This window comes from Molothrus ater, chromosome 16 (assembly GCF_012460135.2).
Source record: "Molothrus ater isolate BHLD 08-10-18 breed brown headed cowbird chromosome 16, BPBGC_Mater_1.1, whole genome shotgun sequence".
NCBI classification, from domain to species: Eukaryota; Metazoa; Chordata; class Aves; order Passeriformes; family Icteridae; genus Molothrus; species Molothrus ater.
The window spans coordinates 726235-741382 of record NC_050493.2 but is presented as its reverse complement, the minus strand read 5'-3'; the positions used below and the strand labels follow the sequence as shown (position 1 = coordinate 741382).

The window sequence follows — 15148 nt, the reverse complement described above, 5'->3', positions numbered from 1 at the left end:
GGCCGGGAAACCCCTCGGCGCAGCGCTGAGGGCAGGGGCGGCCGCGGGAGCCGCCATCGCGGCCGAACTGGGCCGAGGGGGCCCGAGCCGGACCGGGCGGGACCGGGCGCGGCCGATCCTGAAGCGAGCGGGGCGGCGCCGGGCCGAGCGGGCCCGAGCCCGAACCCGAACCGAGCGGGGCCGGGCAGAGCCGAGCGGGGCCGAGTCCTAGTCGAGCCCGAACCAAGCGAGGCCGAGCCCGAGCCGAGCCCGAACCGAGCAAGGCCCGGCCCGGGTCGAGCGGGGCCGAGAGCAGGAGCCGGGCGGGCGCGCCGCGCTCGCCGAGGGCCGCGGTCGTTGCGGGGCGGGGGCCGCGGGCTCGCCACGATGGAGAGCTGAGGCCTGCCCAGCCCCGAGCCCTGAGGCCGCGGCCCGGCCATGGCGCAGCGCCGCGGGCTCTGAGCGCCGCTCGCCGCCCCAGCGCCGCCGCCCCGGCCCTCGCGGGCCCTGCCCGACCCCCGCGGCCCCGCCGCGCCAGAGCGGGCGCCGCCCGCGCCCCGCCATGTCGTGCGTGCACTACAAGTTCTCCTCCAAGCTCAACTATGACACGGTCACCTTCGACGGGCTGCACATCTCCCTGAGCGACCTCAAGCGCCAGATCATGGGCCGGGAGAAGCTGAAGGCGGCCGACTGCGACCTGCAGATCACCAACGCGCAGACCAAAGAAGGTGCGTGGGGTTCGGGGGCAGCGGTGATGGAGCGGTGGCTGCTGTGGGCTCGGAGCTGTTCCTTTGTAGCTGCTGCTCTCACAGCACCCTCCGAGCAGTTCTGCGTGCGGAGGTGCTGCAAAAGTTTGGGTTTCTTGGAGTTGTAGGTAAAATGGGGGAGGTGGGGGGCAGGATGTGTGACCATAACAAACCTGCCAGCTTTCTTTGAAATCTGGCAGAGAAATGTGAAGGTTATCGCAAGGAGTATAGCGCATGGCTAATTCGAATGAGGGAAGAAAAGTGTGTTTGATGACTGAACTTTGTCGTCAATTTCTCTTTGCCCCCCTTCATTGGAAGGTGCTTTGCTGCCTTTTTTACCCGCCTTTCATTGAAAGCAAGTGCCCCTTGCAGTAAGTGCTTGGAAGCAACAATTTGTATCGAGTGTATCACTGAGTTACAATTTCTGCAGACCCTTAAAGCCTCTCGCACAATCAGCGTTCTGTGTAGTAAAATTACTCTGGGGAATTCCTGTTAATGTAAGTTTTCCAAACAAGAGACACCGTAGTTTGGATACTGCTGAGCATCATTTCATCATTCTTGTTTAATGTTGTTTTGTTTTTTGTTTTTTTTTCTTCCTGGCACTTAGTGCTTGCTGTATCAGGGCAGTCTTGAAGTTTTATGGCAGAACATTTACAGTGAATATATGTAAGAAATACATGTTTACAGTGAATATATGATCTTTGGGGAGTCATAAATTCTCTTAAATCTAATAAATAGTGCTTGATTCTGTGATGTGAGTATGGGCTTGTGTTACTATGATGCTTCAGTTTGGTAATCTGCCATCCTGATAAGTTTGAATGTGATTAAAGACTTCGGAGTGTGACTTTTCAGAAATAAAAAGAATTGTATTTTCATTCCTGCAACGTAAACCTTTTTCTTTCCCCACCCTGTGGTTCTGTGTCTCAGTAGTTTTTTCCTTTAAAAGTTGTAAGAGAAGAAAGATGCTTGTAAATGTCCCATCGTAAAGTATTACTGCAGCATCCATGGTACCAGATCTACCAGGGTGTTACTTTGTTTTCACATGTAACCAGAGTCCAGGGAAGGAAAGGGCTTCGCCTCACTAGAAGCTGATGCTGCCTCAAGGTGAAGTTAAAAAAGGATGGTCCTGGGTCTGCTAGGCAGGTTGTGTTGCACTTTAACCTCTAAAAAATGAGTATCAAATTATAAATATGTAACTATGTAAAATACATCATTTTAAATTCTATATTACTGATACAGATGCTTATTGAAGCTTTCCTAAGGGTGTTTTCCATGTGAAAGGGCAAAAATCCCTCTGTGGTTTGCAGAGCATAGCTAGAAAATGTATTTCCAAAATCTGTATCTGTCAAATCTTTGGTTCACATGCATAAATGTGAATCTCAGTTTTTATTAATCAGATGTAAATGCTTAAATTAACCTGCAGAAATTAAAATAACAACTAGACTGGGATATTCTACCTAAGTGGGATGTTAGGAATTCTTATGTGTGCACATAAGTGTTGGGTTTTTTTAACTTTGTGTATTCAGGAGTCCTGAGTAAATGTTAAAACGATCTTTGGAAAGAACAAAGTGAGCCATGATTGGTCCAAGATCCTGGAAGCTTTTACAGTTCTGGATCTGTTACTTTTCCTAATGGAAAGCTAGTAATAGGAGAACTGCTAATATAGGCCAAAAGTACACAGGATTTTAAATATGGGTGGGAAGAAGGGATCTGATGGACTGTGTAAGATTCTGGGAATGCAAAATGAGTGGGCAGGACCTGTTTTATGTATGGGGCTCCTATTCCATACCTGCTATCAAGGCATGTTCTCTGAAGAGATTGGTGCTGGAGATTGGTGCTTTTAAACTCGCCTCCGTTTCATTGGATCTGGATTATTTTACTTGTCTTCTGTAACAGGTGTTCCTAGAATATTGTAGAAGAGCTGCAAGCTCCACAGCTGGGGTTTCTTGAGTGCTCTTTCCTGTGCTGTGCCATTCTGAAACAGAACACTTGGGAAATGTGCAAAATACAGGGCAAAATACAAAGAAAATAAACCCCAAAGTTTGCTGTGAACTGGTGTGGGCTGGCTGAATGGTTTTGAGGCAGAATAGTGCCCCACCAGTTCAGCCCCAGCTGACAGCGCAGCAGAGCCCAGAGGGCCGTACAGCAGGGGCAGGCGCTGTAATGCGATTAATGATTGGGAGCTGGTGGATTTGATGGACTCATCCCTTCAGAGCAGGGCAGGGGCTCTCGTGGGGCACAGTGCTGTGGAAACAGTGCCCTGGAGATTCCCTGGGCTCTGTGACCTCCTGAGCCGGCTCGTTCCCGATCAGGGATTCCTGCTCTGGGGGAAGCAGAAAATCCAACGCGAGTGGCGCCGTCTGTTACTCTGCAAGTTTCAAGGCTGCTTTCACAGCTGACTACAGCAGTGGCTTGTCCCAAAGTGAGCCAGTGGTGGTGATAAGAGCAGAGTTAAATCCTGTCTAGGGAGAAAACGTGTTCCAGGGAATTCCCTGTGTTCTGGCATGTTGGCAGCCATTGCAGCTCTTACCTGCACATCCTACCCCAGCAGCTGCTTAGCAAGGCTTTTTCCTGCCCTGGCACACCTTGGCTTGCATTCCCAGGACTCCTGGTGAGTTCTGTACTCCACCTGAGTGCAAAACCTCTCAGAGTGCTCAGAGCTGTTTGGGCAATGCTGGCAGATAAAACCATGAATGAGAGCAGGCCAGAAAATAACGTGGGAACTTTTGTCAGTAACTTGTTTATAGCATACATAAACACAAATTATTAAGACTAGCAGAAATTCTTATAATAGATAAATTAAAAAGTGGGGGTTTTAAATTGCTCATTCAGTATGAAGCAGCATAAACTTGCCAGCAAATCTGAGCTCTTTGCACCTAGCTGTAAGAAGGTTGTGGACACTAATGCAGTAGTTGATGTCAGATTTCTGTGTCAGTGTGAGGCAGCAGTCAGCTGACTAACTAGTCTGCCTCCATTCATGCCTTGAAATACTTCATTATCTGGACTCTTTCAAGCTACTATTTTCTTGTAGGATAAACAGCAAGTTTTAGACTGTTGTGTCTCTTCTGCTCTAAGCTTTAATATCCAGGTCTTTCTTTGTTTTTACAGTCATTTTGTGTTAGTTGGGTGCTTTTAATCACAGCTCGGATTGAGAAATTGCAGTAGCCATTCCCGGCATCACTGGTGGTAAAACAAGTTTGAGCTATATGGGAGTGGGAATGAACAACGCTGCTGCCTGCAGCTTGGAGCGTTTCTGTTGGAGCTCTGCTTGGACACGTGTGAGCAGTAGCTCTGTGGAGTTGGCCTCACTCCTCACCTTGAGGTGGGGAGCCATGGAGAGACAGGGACAGGCACAAGGAGAAACAGCTGCTCTGGGCTTCTAGAAGTGCAGCTGGCACCATCTTCCAGGTGTTTGTCTCAGCCTCAGCACTGCGTGAGCTCCTTCTCCATCAGAAAGTCCCGATGTGGCTTCTTTGGCAGGTGGCTGTGTGAGGAGCAGAGCTCCAGGGCTTGTGTCAGGATGTGGCTTCTGTAAGAGCTGCTGTTTCTGGCACTGCTAGTCCTTTCACCCACACTTTTAAAGTGCTCTGCAGTCCAGAGGAGTCTCACTGTTTGGTTCCCTGGGGGAACGATCAGGAATTAGTTTCAGCTAAATGATTTCTCAGTTTTCTGAAGAAATGTTCTGTTAGCTGGAAATAGAAGTAAAACTTTAATTTCATGGTTGAAGTGATGTCTTCTGCTAGGTGTGTTTTGGTCTAAGGGAGGTTCTTGCCTGTAGGAATAATATACTGAAAAATTGAGCATAAATTGTGAGATACTCATATTTTGTGTGTGATCACTAAGCAAACTCATCCTGACAAAGCTTGACTAGATACATAACAGTACTAGGTTTCAGACCAGTGCTTTAATTCAGTCTGCAGAGGTAAGGGATTGGAATAAGTAACACTGCAGGCACATCACAGGGAAGGACTTCTCGTGGTGCTTTACAATATTTAGTCATATACAGCCTGTGTAAGTTCCATATAAAAACCATTCTTATGAAGAGGGCTTTGCATTTTAAGTTTATTCAAACTGTCTGAGAATTGGGTTTTTGTTTGGGCCTTATGTAAAAGGTCAGGGGGCTTTTCTTCTTTTTAGACAAACAGCACAGTACAGGCCCAGGCAGAGCAGGGATGGCTCCAGGCACATGCTGTTTTCCAAAGGCTTTTCAAGACTTCAGAAGTCATTTTGTTTGAGTCTGTCTTCTCTACAGAGAGTGAGTGGAAAGAACTTGTGTTCCTTTGGTTAATTGAGACTGGATCGTGAGCTTAAGGGAGGAGGTAGCACTTTAGTTTGAGCCCCTTCTGCCTGTGAAAGCAGGCTCAGAACCCCCAGGTGTTTGTGCTCCAAACTCCAGTGCTGCCACTTTCAGTTGCGTTTCTCTGTCAGGCCCTGAGCAGCTGCCCAGCCTGGTTGGCGATGGTGCAGCTCCAAGTACAGAGCTGGTGCCTCTGCTGTTCTGTCAGACCTGAGCAGGGCAGCAGAGGGGAGTCAGGTGTACTTAACAAGCTGAAAGCATGTCAAGAGTGCTGCAGAGTTTCCCTGCTTTAGCTGGTGCCTGGTTTGTTCAGGACAAGTGCTCACAGACTTTACAATCTGTTTTATGCAGGTGAGGCTCAGCTTTGGTTTGTTTTTCTCCAGAGATCTCTTGGTTTCGTAGCTAGACAGAAGCAAAACCAGCTTAAAACAGATCAGGGAAAAACCTCATGCATTATCAGACTCTGCTTTAGTGTAATTTGAAACCATTTTGCTCCTGGCATTCAAAGTAACTTTAAAAACTGAAAATTATTTTGCTGCTTGTGCTTGATAATCAAACTTGAAGATTCCTTGAACGGGTGCTGCTGGTGTGTTAGAGGATGAAAGCTTGATGTTATGTATAAAATGTTGCTTTTAGATCTGTAAAGGGGTTCTCGAAAGTGCTCTGTAATTACATATTAGTCAATTTGTAAGAATGTATTTAATGTCTTTTCTGTATTGATGTTCTTTCCAGAATACACCGATGATAGTGCTCTGATTCCCAAGAACTCGTCGGTGATTGTGAGGAGAATCCCCATTGGAGGAGTTAAAGCTACCAGCAAAACATACGTTATGTAAGTCCAGCAAGCATTCTCTTCTTTGGGAGGGGTCGGTGTGCCCACCTTGTCCCTGGCAGCATTGCAGAGGCACTGGGGCTGTAACTCGCTTCTTAAAACTGCTGCTGGTGTTTGTAGTCATGGGGTAGCTTTCAGTGGGACTTAGATTTTGGTGTTCATACACCAGCAGTGGTAACTTTGGAGATGATTCTGTTGAGCTTGGTTTGGAGTTTATTTTTCTGCGATTCAAATTTTCTGAGATTCCTCTTCCTCTTCATGGGGAGATTCCTTATAATATGTGTCTGCCTTTTTAACAGACAGGTAGACATTTATGAACTTAGCATTTGTTCACATCTCAAAGAGTTTGATTCTGGGTGTCAGACTGTCACCTGCATTTGGGGGAGGTGGGGCAGGACATGACAGGTATTTTTCTGCCTCAGATGTGGGGGTGTTATGTAGTAGTCATAGAGGAAAGACCAAGGGTTGCCAGCTGGTGAGCCATGCAAACAAGGAGTCCCATTCCTAAGTGATTCCTGTGTGTTTCCTAAACACACAGTATCTGTTTGAGGCAAGAGAAAAAGAACTATACCCTAAAGGGTACTGGCTTTTGTGCAAGTACCATGAGTAAACAGTTAATCCTGTCCAAAGTCAAATCTCAGAGGTAGTTTAGCATATTACCAAATGTCCTGGTTACCTTTCTGAGTCTGTCTGTACCCGAGCTGGGATCTGTGCTCCATACTTTAGTTCTGTATTTCTGAGGTTTACACCTGATTCTCTTTCCTCGGTATTGATTAAAATCACAGAGACTCAAATGCAATCCTGACTCCAGGATTATGGCTGCATTGATCTTTTCATACAGTCCAGATCTATAATAGCCACATCAGCTCTGTTGGAATGGGCATGTTTTTCAACCTTAAAGCCATGCCTCTTCACCACCAGCAGGAGATATTATTAGCTTGTGGTTTTGCCATGTCTTTCTAATGTTGGTTCTCAGGAAAGTACCCTGAGGAGTTACAGTGTGTCTTGAACAAACAATACAGCAGCATCCTGGTACCCATGAACCATTTGCAAGCCAAAAACCCTGAATGGATGTGGCTCTGCACGTAACCTTGGGGCATGTTACTGCAGGAGTTGGTGCAGTGCTTCCCAGCTCTCCCTCCTCCCAGGCACAAAGCCCCACAGCTTTGTGCCTGTAAACACAGCCGTGCTTGGGGCTCCTTTCAGCTGAGTGCTGTCCTGCCAGTGCACCTCGCCTGGTGCTGTAGAGCCTTCCAGAGAATCGAAGCTGGCAGCAAGGATTCTGTCACTACTGCTGTGGGGGATCAGTAAAGAACAGCACTGCTGTGGTAGAGTTGAAAATTAACCAGGCAGATGAGCCTTCTGTTCCCCACTGGAAACACTGCAGAAAGCACTGGCAGGGTGGTTAACGTTTGGGGATGGGGAATGTCTGCTGGAATGGTGAGAGGCCTTCAGGAAGGCATTACTCACCTTGCAGTGAATGGCTGAGCAACTCTTGTGTGGTAATCCAGAGTTATTTCCGTGTACCTCCTCACCTTCAGGAGGTATAATTGGGAACCTGGGGGTGTTCAGCAGTGGCAGGAAGCTGAGCCTCTCCATTGGCATGTGAATTCCCCAGCAGCCTTTGCATTGCTTCTGCTCATGGGACTCTTTGGATGATGCGTGGATTGTTTGTTAGCTCTCTCAGTGGCTGCATGTGTGGTTCATGATGAGGAGCATGCAGGTCCAGACCACCGAGTATGTGGAATCTCAGCAAGTTTTCAAATGTAATACATATTTCCTAAAATATTGTAACGTATTCAAGATTATCTTATAGCAAATTCTGGCAATTAAGACCTTTTTTTTTGTCACAGGACTCCTAAATCGCACAAAATCCTAGAAACTACTTTCAGGTGACATTTCTACTACTACTTTTAGTCAATATAGCATATGTAACATGTTTAATATTTTGGCACTTTGATGGCTAAATATAGTAGATCTCTGAACACAGTGCTTGGGCTTCCACAAAGAAACACTGTTGTAGCACTGTTCAGTGCTGCTGACACTGTTATGTTGCCCCTTTGTCATGTGACTGTGTTTTTCACTTGAGCAAACTTGCACTTGTAGATTATCACTGTTCTTCACAGAAACCTGAAGCCCTGTACCTGGTACCTGTGTGCCTTTCCAGGGATGTACATGTTGGCCAAAGCTGCCCCATGCCTTGGTGATTGATTATTTGAGAACACAGAATTCTAGTACAGACTTCATGGATTTGATACTTAAAGAGCAGAGACAAAATGTCTCATGACTTCCTCTTGCACTGTTGTGTTCTAGATCTGTAAGTCTTGAGTAATTTGTGACAATGTAGAAATGTGATTTGGGGGAGTTTTTTAGTTGCACCAAATGTACCAAGGGAGAACAGTTTATGTTACAAATAAATGTCTATGTTTGCTAGAGTATTGGAGCATAATGTGATGTTCAGGTTCTGCAATCTTGTGTCGGGTACAAGTGATTTATTTTACATTCTGATCACCTTTATTTCTTCTTCTAGAAGTCGAAGTGAGCCAGTGAGTGGAACATCAAAAGCAGTATGTAAAAACACAATCTCACACTTTTTTTCCTACACACTGCACTTAGTTCTAAACAATGCAGCCTTTTATTAATTTGCCAAACGCTAACTTAATATATTTTCCAGTAAAACCTAGTGTATGTTGTAAATACATTGTATTTGATTCAGCATAGTAAAAACTGGGTAATGCCATCATTTGCAGAGTTCTAATGTGAATATTGGTATTTGTGCCTAGTAATGCATTGTATTTCATATTGAATATGCCAGAATCTCTCCTGTATGACTCTGTGTTGTACAGATAATGTATGATCGTTTCCAGATCCTGTAGGCTCGAGGTTTGCACACTGAACATGGTGCCATGTTCTACATCTGTCTGTCTATAGCTAGTGATATGTATGTTTGTATAGGTTGTTGTGTGCTTTTTGTTTCTTGCAATAAAAACTGTTTGGAGTGTATTTTTTGCCATTTTCACATTGTATCACTTAGCTTTTGTTTTTAAATACCTTTTTTTTGCCTAATGGTTTTTGAAAATGTTATCAAAAACCACTGAGAAATCATTATTGTGAAACTTGGTGCTGTTCCTTACTTTTGACTTGGGGGTTCAAACAAATACCAAACCCAGAATATCCCAGATGTTTTCAGGACAGTTCTGTGCAGCTAAATGAGTCCTTCTTATGTCCTTAAATATTTGGGTATTTGTTCCTGAAACTGTGTAATTGAAGTGATATTGTTCGGGCCCTCCTGAGTACAGAAATGTCTTTGATAGCCTGACGTGAATTTCAATATCGCTGCTACACAGAGTGGTATTCTAAAGTTCTGCATTTGATTCTTTCCCCTTTATCCGGTAAAGCAGTTTAGTTCAACAGTTTGTCTGCAAATGACAATATGTATCACAAATTTTGGCACCAAGTTAGAGCCTGGGGCATTTGGGAGTGAAATCCCTGTCACTTTTCTTAACTTCTGCCTGCAGCACATTTTTGGGTCTGGGTGACTCCAGGGCTGGCTGCTGCTGTAATTCCCAAAGGTTAAGCCTTTCTTTAGTATACCACCACTTGGAATTCACATTTGAAAAAGGGGCAGCATTTTCCTTCAGCTTTGCAAACACTTGTACTGCTGCTAACATATAATCCCACACGGAAATCCGTGCCTGGCGATGGGCTAGACCTTGGTGTGCCACTTGGGTCAGTACTGTGTGCAACTGTGCTTTTCCAATAGTCCTTAGAGTATCAAAGTACTATTTGGTGGGGTTTATTTTTTATCTTTATTTTAAGTATAACTGCTTCTCCTTCACTAGACTGGTGTGAGGCATTACACTAACCCTGGATCATTGGTTCTGATCACTTGATCAGCTGCTAGGATAACTTAATCTAGAAATTCCTGAACTCTGGGGCTGCGTTCTGGGAAGAATGCAGCCTCTGGTTCCCATGGAAACAATCAACTTCAAATTGCAAACTTACTGTGTGTAGGTCTAAAACCACTAAATGTAACATCCATAATTCTGTTGCTGATTGATTGCAATTCTTTCGGAGATGAATGCCTCTCATTGTGAGTTGGAGTTAGTTGCACTGGCCCAGTGACCCTAGCAGTTAATGTAATGCATTTATGTAAACCACGTTTATAGTATTTGATCTAATTCAGATGGGTTTTTATTTCTTGAAAACAGTTCTTTTTCTTTTTGTTTACTAGCATGTGTATAAACACAAACCACATGTTCATAAATAAAGTTAACATTCTTTTAGCCTCGTGTGTTCCCTGGCATGTCTGTATTACATTGCTCAGTAGCATCTTACCATAAGCTAACGTAGATGTGTCGAAAAGAAAAAAGGAGAAATCCCAGAGTGGGAGGGAAAACAGTGTGAGTGAGAACTAACTGCAGGAAAGGAAAAGCAAAGCCATTGCCTGGTGTGCTCTGTCCCTGGTCTGGGAGGGTGGAAGCCTTGTATCCCTCTGTACAGGCCCTCTCTCACTGGAAAAGCCCTGCAGCCTCAGCAGCTTCTGGGGCTAGGAACACAAAGAGTTTATTCTTAAAGCTAATTCAGGTCTTGGTGTGGGGGGATTGTTTGCTTCTTTTTTTTTTTAAACACAAATATTTCTGCATGTATTTCAGAGCAGAAGCTGGGGCTTGTGCAGTTGGAGTAAATCATTAGGAATCTTGTCAGTTATTGATGGAGAGTAAAGCTGCAGAGTTAAAGTCAGTTTTCTTTTTTTAATGGATGCACAAAAGCTTCTTCTTTTTAGTACTTTTTCACTGTCATACTGTTGTGGCAGCTGCCATGCCAGCCAAAGCAGGGCAGGAAGCTTTCTGCTGTAGGGTCGGTGTCTCGGTGCCGGGGAGAGGCTGTGGAAGGGCTGAGCTGTGCTCGTGGGGTCAGCACCAGGGACACAGCTGCAGCCTCCCTGGCTGACCTTGTGTGCAGCCAAGCTTGCCTTTGGGGAAAGCCCTGTCATCTCAGTGTGGCACTCCAGCACTGACATCAGCCTTTTCCTCCTCTTTTCTGTCCTCTTGCCCACTTGGCTTCCTGTTAGTTCCTGTTCAGTCTGCAGCACGACATGGGAGTCGAGTTTAGGGTTTGGGGGTTACTTTTTCTGGTTGCGCTTTGGTTTTTTTAGCAATACTTCTGCAGTGTTATCCTAGGGTTGCCTGCAAATTCATAGAGATGTTGTTTCTACTTGACCATTTTGAGGGACTGCCAGGAAATACTTCAGTAGAAATCTAAAAGGAAAAAAATTGGAAAAAACTATAGGATGGTTGAAGGATGGCCATGGGCAAATGCACTGATGAGTACATTAACTCTCTGTTTGCTGCTTCTGGTAACTGTTCAGTATCACCTCCTTTAAGAAATTAGACTGTTGCCTGCAGGCTGTATAATAGCAGCTTCCTGAAAAAAACAGAAGAATTAATAATTTATTGACTGTGTTTCAGTTCCTGGTCAGTACTAGAAAGCTTTAATGCTAAAGCTTTCCTAATTTCTTGTTTGTTTCTGAAAAAACACAAAATTACAGCTGTGCTTGCCCTGAGAAAACACTGGTCTGCTTTTTCATGTGTAAAGGAGTGGCATATGGAGCATGAAGCTTCAAAATGCTTGTGCAGACCTCCTTTTGAACTGAACTAGGTACAAAGCATTCTGGAAGGAGGAGAGGTGAATCTTGTGGTACAGCTTGCAGTGGAATGAAGGTCTTTTTGTCTAGATCTCTGTGTTCCTCTGCAAACGAAGAGGACTTTAGTCTCAAAGCATCAAGAGCTCTGTAGTCAGTAATGCAGGGGTACTGTGTGTGCTTTCCTGAAAACAGAGCAGGAACAGCTTAGTGGCGTGAGGAATCATCTCGTGCATGGAAATGCTTTTCTGCAGTCTGCTAAACTGTTCCCTCAAATTCTCTGCTACTGTTTGGTAGTAAAGGACAAGACCTTTTTTAAGGAAAGGTTTTAATCTCTTTGCTGACCTGTTTAGTGACTTCTTGGAGAGCTGTTCAGTTCACATTGTGAAATTTTATTCTGGTTCTGAGCAAGTTAGATGTAGTAAGCAGTGATTCAGGTATCTTTGTGGTACTGTTGTGCTAGCTCAAGTGCTGCTCATGGCATGATAAAATTCAATATACTGCAGAAGGAAGTAGATCGAGTTAACCTTTTTACTTGTGGCAAAACTGCTTTTCAGCACTAGCTCTCTGGCTCCTAGCTTGAGGATGTCATTCCTGAGAGCTGCTCCATAGGCAGCTGGGAGGAGAAAAATGGAGACAAAAATTCCAGGCTTGTGCTCTGAATCCATGTTTTTATCATCAGGGATATGCTTTGCAATTTCCTTTGTTCATTTAGCACTGGGCTGCTATTAAAGATCAGGTTTGGTCTGATTGCAAGGAACCATCTAAAATTCTCACTGATTTGGGTGCTAGGGCCTATGGTCTAGTAACATACAAGAAATTAGTTTTTCAATTTTTATAGTCTACTCTGTCATTACAAACAACTTTATTTAAATTATTTAAGCAGTTGGTTTTTCTCCAGAAGAAGTGACAGGTTGTGGCTGCTGTTCTAGATTGGCGTTCATTTGGGTTTCTTTGGGTTTATTTGGGTACCGACAGGAGGGGCAGTGTGTGTTTTGGGGCTGCTGGGGATGGCCTTCATTATGACAGGCAGCTCTGGGTTCACAGAATCATCACTGTGTGCATATAGAAATGATGAGAGACATTCACTGATTCATTTGCAAACTACACTAATACTATGTTACCTGGAGTGATCCTTCTTCCTCAATTAAACTTAAATATTTTTTAAATTATTTTTAGCTGAAAATTGACAACTTCCCATTACTGTTTTGAAAGAGGTCCCTCTCTGAGATATTCTAAACAATAAGTAGATCTCCAGTGGGGTTGGTTATTTTAATTTCTTCTCATAAGCACGTAGATACTCTTAAGCCATCATAGATTTGGACTTTTTTTGAATAAATGCAAATTATCCTGGGTTGGGATTTCCTTTGGGTGACACTTAGGGGATGTAGTGCAGGCATTCAGGCTATAGTAGAGGTTAACTGTTGTTGTGTTTTGACTGTAGAACTTGAATATGTGTTTAATTTTTTGTGAACAGATTGATGACTCTTCTGCATCTATTTCTCTGGCCCAGCTTACTAAGGTATATATATATATATTCTTGTCAAATACTTAAAAAGTGTTTGCTTCCTATTTTTAAATTCATACTGTGACCTATAGGTGAATAACTGTTGTAATTGAAAGCACCCTTTAATTTTTATTAACTTAAAGTATTTATTTTAACTTTAAAATGTGTGTATATTTTGATACTATCCTGTAAAGAGTAGTTCCCAGTTTGGGAAGATAGAAGGGGAGTACCTTATCAGCCTCAGCATAATGTTGCAGTATTACTCATCCTCAAGACACAAAGAAGAAGCTCTTCAGAAGCTGTTTTACCGTTTTTCATACGTTTCATTAATTTTGCGTTGGAAACTAACCCAGTTTGTACAGAAGAATTTAATTGGCTGTAAGTTACGGACATTCCAGGGGGGTGTGACCAGCCACAAGAGAAGCGGTTCTGTACCATGGACAATTGCATGGCTATTTTTGAACCCCTAGTCATAGTTACAGACCCATTCTCTGAATGCTGCACAATTCCATAAATTGTGGGATCTATACAGTGGACAACCCGATCTAATTTGTTTGAACGCAGACTGTGTAAATTGTGTAAATGTACCTCATTGTTTATAGGAATATACCAATGTGTATGTGTGGCATCTGAGCAGCTGTGACCTTTTGAAACTGTTGTAATGCCATGTTTTGCTCGGGAACTGCTTGCATTTTTGCTCACCAATGTGTAATTTGTCTGGGAAAGCACTAGTGACTGCACTGTGTGGACAGCCGAGTGCTCAAGCACCAGTCCCTAAAGCTACAGCCAGTAGAGTAGGCAGGGCCTGAGGCAGAGCAGCTAGTTCTTTGTCAGCAAGATAAAGGCTGGAGTTCATTTCTAATAAAAAGAAATCTCTTCCCACTGGTAACTTTTCCCCTCTTCGCTACAGAAATTAAATTGTATACATTTGGCCAAAAAAAAACCCCATTATGTATAAATATCTCTAGTTTGGAAGGTAGCCACCCCAAGAATTGGTCCCCATTAGTGCTGTCCCTAAATGTGTCCTCGGGTCTGTAACCTCATGTGAAGTTTTACTCTAAAGTGTGCAAAGCTGTCCAAGGGGTGGGGGTACACATTTAAGCTTTCAAGGATATTTAAGTAGTTCAGAAGTGGCAGGCAGATGACACCAAGCGGCTCAGCACCGTTACTCCCTCTAATGGCTCTAGTGCAGCCCGGCTCAGCACGGAGGCAATGTGTTAACAGTTCTCTGGTGATTATTACTATGTATGAAATGCCATATTGGAATTTTGGTCTATTCCTACTAATGTTTTGTGGCTTTTGGATGTGTTTTGTAAACCGTTTGGGTTCAAACAAATTAGTCAAGTATTATCTGTAAAGCTTTCTGTAACTGTTAATGGAAATGATTTCAGAGTTGGCGATCCGGATTCTGTTACTGTGGAGAAACTGTGTATATGAAACAACCATTTAATAAAATGTTGAAACTAGTTGGTTGCTTTTGTGAATGAATGCATACAAAACCAAACCATGAGTGCTTGAGCTGAGTGATAGGTGCTTGAAGGCCCAAGTCATTTACAGTCACTCCCTTAGACCCTGCTTGTATCTGGACTAGTGTGTAATAAAAACATTTGAACAAATATGACTTAAAAATCAGCTGACTTCAGTAATTTGAAGGTCTAGTTGTGCAGAAGGTTTATATTACAATTTGTGTGTTAAAAGGACATAGGTCAACTGGAAAAAAAACTAAGATAGTCTTCACTGTAGTGAAATCACTTCACAGGAAGAAGTTAGGAGGGGGAACATGCAGTTTGCACTGCCTGCAGCTCCTGCTGGGCAAATCTCTGCTGAACAGAGTTTTGCCTTGCTCAGGGTTTGTAAAATCCTTTAGTCCTTTCAATACTTGTGTGTCTGAAGCTGAGTTTCAGCAAACAGACCTAACTTCCCCACCTCTGCAGTTCTGTGTCCTTTTAATACTACAAAATGTAAATAATGCTGCTTGTATCCATCTTAATTCCTTGTCCAGTGGAGCGCTTCTCTGAATATAGTCTGGAGCTTAAAAATCAGCATAAAAATACTGGATATTGTTGTTTATCTACACATAGCTTCAGTCATCTGAAGGAAATTGGATTGGTTACACAAGTCTTGCTGTAAGGTACAAACAGAG

General features: G+C 43.8%; 1 protein-coding gene across 4 annotated transcripts in view; it reads left to right on the top strand.

Moving 5' to 3' along the window:
* Positions 1-15148, top strand: part of RBBP6 (RB binding protein 6, ubiquitin ligase) — a 28153-nt gene continuing 13005 nt past the window's right edge. For 2 of the 4 annotated variants that reach the window (XM_036392704.2, XM_036392702.2), the window contains exons 1-5: positions 1-707; positions 5755-5854; positions 7708-7746; positions 8385-8421; positions 12976-13020. In XM_036392704.2, the coding sequence (XP_036248597.1) occupies positions 542-707; positions 5755-5854; positions 7708-7746; positions 8385-8421; positions 12976-13020 (387 nt within the window). In that variant the 5' untranslated portion in view covers positions 1-541. The remainder of the gene's footprint in view (positions 708-5754; positions 5855-7707; positions 7747-8384; positions 8422-12975; positions 13021-15148) is intronic. The other 2 variants (XM_036392705.2, XM_036392703.2) reach the window with 1 other exon arrangement.